The 7,119-nt window shown below is 43.3% G+C and overlaps 1 protein-coding gene across 1 annotated transcript; it reads right to left on the bottom strand.

Annotated features, from left to right (window-relative positions):
* Positions 1-7: 7 nt before the first annotated feature.
* LOC132872467 (gelsolin-like) lies at positions 8-6,918 on the bottom strand. Its single transcript, XM_060907306.1, has 16 exons — positions 6,846-6,918; positions 6,357-6,550; positions 6,108-6,262; positions 5,861-6,022; positions 5,611-5,760; positions 5,341-5,430; positions 5,127-5,259; positions 4,699-5,003; positions 3,646-3,779; positions 3,349-3,439; positions 2,545-2,715; positions 2,292-2,466; positions 2,090-2,211; positions 1,907-1,984; positions 1,761-1,821; positions 8-234 (listed from the first exon to the last, which is right to left on the bottom strand). Exons 2-16 carry the CDS (start codon positions 6,547-6,549, stop codon positions 65-67), a joined length of 2,190 nt encoding a protein of 729 aa, XP_060763289.1. The 5' UTR covers position 6,550; positions 6,846-6,918; the 3' UTR covers positions 8-64.
* Between the last annotated feature and the right edge of the window lie 201 nt (positions 6,919-7,119).

Raw genomic sequence — 7,119 nt, 5'->3', positions numbered from 1 at the left:
CTGTGGATTTATTCATTTAGAATGAGACTTCTAATACAATCTGCCACATTAAACAGTTGTAGATTCAGTACTGCAAAGCAGCCAAAGCCCGTTCCAGTGGATCCAAGCTCCAGTAATCATAATCCCATCCTAGGAACCACCCTGTGAATGTGGGAGGCTCAAAGCCCTGCATTATCTTCACAATAGGAGTCCTCTTGTCCCTCATGGCAGGATGGGTTTCGATGTACCTGACAGCTGAGGAACAAGTGGAGAAAGTGTCAATCGTGATAATACATGCAGTAGGTACATAAAAGCAAAATGTCAGGCATTTCACTCTGCCAGCCATGAAACTAAATGTCCATCCATAGAGATCTTGCAGTCACGTGACTGGAAAGTACACAGCCGCCATCTTGTCGGTAAAAAACACTGCTGAATACTGCTGCACTCGTGTACAAGATGGATAAATTTCAACCGACAGACTACACGGCTCATTTTTCTAATGAACAGATAACTAGAGGTCTAAAATAAACGACCTACAGATTAGTGACCCTTATGGCTTACCGGACATAGTTTTCACGACTGTGTCAGTGGATATGGAACTGCCAGAGGTGGAATACCCAGATGTGTATAATTACCTCTAACTTTCCCCTCGCTGTTCAGTGGTGAAGCACTGCGTGCTTATAAGTCTCTGCACAGTTATCTTTACAGAAATTCAGGATTTGTCAGCCGCCCTCAGATGTGGCATCTTGTAAACAAGAAAATAATCCTCATTGGACGGGTAAGTCACTTAAGTATTACTAGCGCTGATACTAGATATAGCAGTATCTAGTATAGCACTGACCAGCTGATTATAGAATAGAATAAGGCAATTCCAGCTGTAATTCCAAATCGTCCGTCTTGTTTACCATGGCTCTGGCGTTGGAGAGATAGAGGCTTGGCAGTGGAGGTTTGAGTGGCTGTTTTCTGAGCTTAGTCAACAGGCCAGCTCTGCAGCCTCGCTTTTGCTTCCTCTCCCGACGACGCCTCCTTCGCCTGCCAGACCCGATAATCCACGGAGACCCTGCTGGTCTCGCCATCTCGTCCGGAATGTTGTGCATGCGATGGAAATCGCTACAAACCATTTTCTGCTGGAAACCAATGTCCAGCAAGTCCATACAGTTGTAGTGGATATTGAAGTCCGGTACAGACGAACACGCAAAAACACACAAAAAAACGTGCACAGGTAGGGAGAGCTTGTAGCCGCAGCCGTTGTAGAATTGTATACAGTAGGGTTTTCCAGAAGAAAAAGGTAGAAGCAGAACCAGAAGGCAGCGGAAATATGGCGTTTGACCGACAAGATGGCGTCTGTTACAATCTGGATCAGCTGTGACGTCACATGCAAGCTCTCTATACTGCTCATCTGTCAGGGTCATGGGGGGGGGGGGGACTAAAGCCAATTCCAGCTGACTTTGAGCAAGACAGGTGACCTAATCCACTTGTCTTTGGACTGGAGGAAACCCATGCAGGCACAGGGAGAACCTGGAACCTCCAAAGAAAGGCCACACAGTTCAAACACCGAACCTCCTTGCTGTGAGGCAACAATGCTAACCACTGCACCACCCTGCTGCCCTGAACCCAAATAGCTTAGAAGTCATTTCCCTGCACTTACTAGCACCTGCATTTGTTTTGTAAAAAGTACCAAAAGTAGTTCTCTCACACACACACAAAAAAAAAAAAAAAAAAAAAAACCACAGAAGGTAGAACAGTTTGTTGCATGACTTTATAAACTACATAAGACGTACCCGATGCTACAGCCTCAGTTTTTTCTTCATCCCTGGCCTCTTTTCCAATCCAAACAAAGACCTTGGAAGCAAATAGAAGAATCACTACATTGTTTATAGCTGTACACACAACCTGGGTTTGCTTATGGTGCTGCTCAAGCTTTTACCTCATCCCAAATGTCCAGGATCATGACATCATCAGGAGCCAGATCCTCTTGAGTCATCTCTCCTGGTACTTCCTCAATCTAATAGGAAAAGCCTTTTTTAAATTGACAGGTGATGTATGGAGTGATGGATGTGTACCACTATGGCCATTTCACCTCAGAGAGGGGGAAAAGAAAAACCCTTACACGGAACTGCCCTGTTTTGTTAGAGCAAGCAAACAAACGAGGAGGATGAGCATCCATTTTGCTCTTTAGTCTTTCAGATGTGTGATATTCCGTTTTCCCTCCAAGAGCTTCCCAGAAGTTATCTTCAAAAATAAGCAATAGGTGTAAAAATGGTCATTTTACAGTAACTGCATAAACACTTCAGCTCCGACAGCTGCCATACCTCCTTCTTCACCTTCGCTCACTTCAGAAACCTGCACTCCTAAAATCTCATTGAGCTGTTTAGCACCATGCTTCTCAACATCACTGGCACCTTGACCCACCCACAGCACTGAGTCTGGTGGGTTCACCAAAACGAACACATCGTTGGAATTTAGGTTGGAAGCCACTGGATCAACCTTAATTGGGACAAAAGGAGGCGAGTTTGTTCCAATTGCAAAATTTGTCCACTTTTTCAATCCATTTGATCAACTCACCTCAACTGACCACGTGTTCCCAGCAGCGTTAGACCTAACTTGAAAGAGGCGGATTGTTGATGCTTTTGACTGACCACCTTCTCTGGAAGTCCCACCTTTGTAAACCACCATTGGTTGGGCTCCAAAAAGACTCATGAGGTGGACAGGCTCCTTACCTTGAATCACTCGGACCTAAGGCAAGATGAGGACTACATTAGTGAAATCCATTTTTCTTCAAGCCTTTTAATAAACTTGAGTCAGTTACAGATGGGTGGGTGTTAAACTGCTTGATGTTTTGAGTATGCTCATAGTTTTCCATTGAGCACCTTCCTGCAGGTTACACACCGTCAGAAATAGGGGTACAGCAGGAGTCCATTTCTGTCCCCCAAGGTACACGTCTGTGTGCCCTAGGGCTCATTTTTGGACCTCAAGAACTGTGTACCTTTTTGGCCCCAAAAAGGTACATGTTCCCAAGCAGTAAAGAGTACTGCCCCAGTGACAAGCTGTTGTACCCCTAAAGGTACAATAAAATATACCTGCCAGCGAATACTGGCACACTTACAGAAATGTTGATTGTGTGCCATCCTAAAAAAATTAAGGAAATCAAATGTACTTTGGAGTAAAAGCACAAGCTTCCCAGCATGTACCACTAGGTTAGCTTGTGTGAGAGGAACTGTGTGAACTGGTCAAAAAGGGAAAAAAAAAAAAAAATTGCAGAAACCTGTACCCAAGTACTAATCCATGACATTAATAAACCTAGCCAAGTCTTAAACCAAGCTTCTAAACGCAGGTGCAAATCCATAAAAACAGTAAGTAGCCAGTCACCTGCACTGCTCCTCCACCCAGTTCCTCATCCAGCTGAGTGGCCAAGATGGAGGAAGCTCCTTTCTCACCTTGGCTAGAATCCTCACCCTGCCTGCATGCAAACAAAAGACAACCCTACTAGCAACAACTGAAATCATCCAATTTGTACAACAGATACCAATAATGGTGTAAGTGATGGAGTTGTGATCTTGTTGGATATGGTTACTTGTAACATGAACAGAAAGCATCTGACCTACGCTCAGGCAGCCATTCAAAATGAAATCACTACAAGGACTTTGTTGGTTGTCCATTTCTCACCAGATGTAGATAACCTGTCCTTGGCGGTCCCCATGCTGGTAGTTGTACAAGATGATGTAGCTGTCTCCTCCATAGAACTGGCCATAGGTTGAGGGATCAACAGCCACCTTGTCTGATCCTTCAATACGCCAAATCTTCATACAAAAAGAAGCCAAACTGAATTGCATTGGTAAAGGTCTTCTAAAAAGCTAATTGCAGCAGTTGTACATTACATATATTCACTGGCCACTCTAACAGAACCCCTGCTCATTCATGCAGTTATCTAAAGATCAGCCAATTGTGGCAGCAGCAAAATGCATTTATAAAAAAAAAAAAAAAAAAAACAGATAAAGGTCAAGAGCTTCAGTTATCATAGCCACCATTGGGGGTGGGGGGGGGGGGGGGGGGCACAGCATGGTTTTGTTCCATTAGAAGAAGCAGCCTTTGTCACATGCACACTCCAGTACAGTGAAATTCATCCTCTGCACTTAACCCATCTGAAGCAGTGAACACATGCACACACCCAGAGCAGTGGGCAGCCATACTACAGCACCCAGGGAGCTGTTAGGGGTTAGGTACCTTGCTCAAGGGCACTTCAGCCCAAGGCCACCCCACAGGCATTTAGCAGATGCTCTTATCCAGAGCGACATACAATTTACCCAGAACAGCCTCAGGAGCAGTTAGGTGCCTTGCTCAAAGGTACTTCAGCCATTCCTGCTGGTCCAGGGAACCAAACCAGCAAGATTTTAGCCCCAAAGCTGCTTCTCTAACCCATCAGGTAATGGATTTTAATCCTCAAATGCCTAGTTTCGATTACCCTAATACCCACTGGAGCCTCAGATTCCTGCATTTGGCTGTCAGGAGTGGCACCTATTCTGCTCTGGTCACCCAAGTCCATGCATTGTGCTGCTGACCAATTGGATAATTGCACGAATAAGCCAGGCATATAGTATTCCTAATCAAGCCGTCAGCAAGTGTAGAGGTCTAATGCCAAGATATCTTGTGGCATGTTCTATGCCTTTTGGTTGAACTAATAGCTAAATCTTACTTTCCTGTTATTTCATGTGTTTTTACCTTTTTCTCCCCATCCCCTTTGTCAATCATCCCATACTGAGCAGCCATAGCACTTGAGACATGGAGCGTAGCTGCATCAAAGGGTACTTCCTTAATCTTGGCAATCTTGTTCGATACATATCCCTTTCCCATTCCTTCAGTTTGGGCCACATCACACCAGGATTTGAAGAACTGTTTGAAAAGTGGGGTCTCTCCATTTTCAGGCAGGATCTGAACCTGGGTGTGTTTTGGGTACCCCATTCTCTGAATGAACTCTTCTGCAGCCTTCATCCCAGCACTCCTCTCCTCTGGGCTGGCATCTTTACCTGCAATTGGCTCATTCATACTTAATCAGGAAGGTATCTTTCCTAATGGGTTAAAAAGCAACAGAAGGTGCACACTACACAAGTGTTATATTCAACAACTTAAATATATGGGACTTTCCAAACCTTTCCAGACAAAGATCTTGCCATCACCACCATGGTCCAAGATAAAACAATCAGTCGACTCCAGGTCGTTCTGAGAGAACGGATTCTCCGCTGCAACCAACATGATAGACATCTCCCCACTGGCATCTGACACCTTAGTGTGGGATTATACATTTTTTCATTGTAATAAATTAAGTCAGTATCAAGTCAGATTAAGAAACCAGTTGAGTCTCACCTTGTATAACATGGCCATCTTTCTATTCGATGAGTCAGTCTCAAAGTCGTCACAGTGTGAATCAGGAAGCTCAGGCTTTGGTCCAAGAATCTTAATGCCATTATAGAAGAATTTTGTTTACAAAAATACTTTTGGGACATAGCATCAAAATTTTGGGGGCATGGTGTCAAAAAAATTAATCTGAAAAGTTAACATAGAACTAGATTTCATGTATTCAATCCAATTAATATCTTTATAGAAAATGCAGAAGATACTCTAGACAAAATCTACCTCCAGCATCTTTTCTGGCTCCAACCCCTCTTCACAGATGTACAATTTTGCTCTTCCAGCTCTCTCGTTATCACAGATTCCTTTAGAAACTTTGGTGGCTTTTAACCTTTCAAAGTGATTACTCTTTGTGCCACACCATTGGTAGATTTCCTGGTGTACATCATAAATAAAAAGGGCTAATTAATCCATACATTTCACCAACGTATAAAAGCTGACAATATAAACATTCAGTGAACATCTGTTCCCTTACATCACCAAGGTCCAGAATGAAACAGTCTCCCTGATTGAAGCTGTCCCAGCTCACAGGAACCTCAGTCGCCCTGACCATTCGTCTGCCTGTAACATGCAGGACTCTCTGTATTCCTGTGGCATTAGAGGCCACATGTCTCAACCCTGATGCCACACCACCTTGCTGAGGATTTAGAAGAACTAAATTCATTGGCAGGCCAAAACCAGGCCTCATTTATCACCATGTTCAAATGCATTATCCTGCTCACCATGTACTGAAGACCAGATTTGAAGTAACCTATAAATGCTTTAGATTCATGGCCCTGGACCTCTCGATACTGAACAGGCGTTCCTCCAAGATGGTCATCCATTTGGACAGCAAAAATGGCCGCTGCAGCACTTTCGTCTGTAGTGCAGGCATCGCCTGGAAGCATTACATTAGGTTCTTATCCAACTAGAACATCTTGAACAAAAGGGGTACATCAAATAACTTGTATTTTTTTAGGTCATGGGCTCACCTTGCCAAAAATGAAGATCATATTGTAGATTTCCTAAACGTTGCTTGATGGTATTGAGGACAATGTAGGTGTCTCCAGTATAGAAGCTCCCATAAAGATTCTCAGGGACTGCCACCAAGTCCATTTTCTCAATCCTCCATACCTGCAAACCAGGCTTCTGTCCTGCCTTGTTAAACTCAGCATGAGAAACCATGCTTCAAGAGGAAAAAATTGACTTTAGTCATAACCAAGAAACAATCTGTAGCCTAAAGGCATCGTATTTAACCCCCTTGCAATGTCAAAGGCATCTATTTTCATCAAATTCTACTCATCTTTTCCAAAACCCATATATGTTTTGTGTTATCCAAATGCCAATCACCCTTTGAGAAAAGCAAACATTTCTGGTTACTAATGCAATCAAGTTTAGCCAAAAAGAATAAATCAAGAAAACTCACTTAATGCAATTAATCCCTTGTTTTACATATAGCTATAACACTCTGATTAACTTACCTGTTGCTGAACTCAGATGTTTTCAGGAAGTTAGAGAAGCTATTCAGGATGAACTGAGAAGAAAAGGGACAGGAAGATCTCCTATCCAGCACAGGTGTGCTTTATCCCTCACAATCAAGGAAAAACCACACCCATTGTACTCGTTTTCCACAACCAGGTCCCTTCTTGTAACTCACCATGGCTTGCAAATAACTTTTCCTACTTTTGGATTTTTTTTTCTTCTTCACAATGTACCTGCAGAAACTTTATTTTACTGCTCACTTTTCTTTGTGCC

This window comes from Neoarius graeffei, chromosome 24 (genome assembly GCF_027579695.1).
Source record: "Neoarius graeffei isolate fNeoGra1 chromosome 24, fNeoGra1.pri, whole genome shotgun sequence".
Lineage (NCBI taxonomy): Eukaryota > Metazoa > Chordata > Actinopteri > Siluriformes > Ariidae > Neoarius > Neoarius graeffei.
The sequence above is the reverse complement of the archived record's forward strand: the minus strand, read 5'-3'. Positions and strand labels throughout refer to the sequence as shown.

Excerpts from the sequence above, each read along its gene's own strand:
- LOC132872467 (XM_060907306.1), bottom strand. The coding sequence starts at position 6,549 with ATGGTTTCTCATGCTGAGTTTAACAAGGCAGGACAGAAGCCTGGTTTG. Across the intron at positions 6,263-6,356 it reads TGATCTTCATTTTTGGCAAG|GCGATGCCTGCACTACAGAC; the intron begins GTGAGCCCATGA and ends TAATGCTTCCAG. Across the intron at positions 6,023-6,107 it reads AATCTGGTCTTCAGTACATG|CAAGGTGGTGTGGCATCAGG; the intron begins GTGAGCAGGATA and ends CTAAATCCTCAG.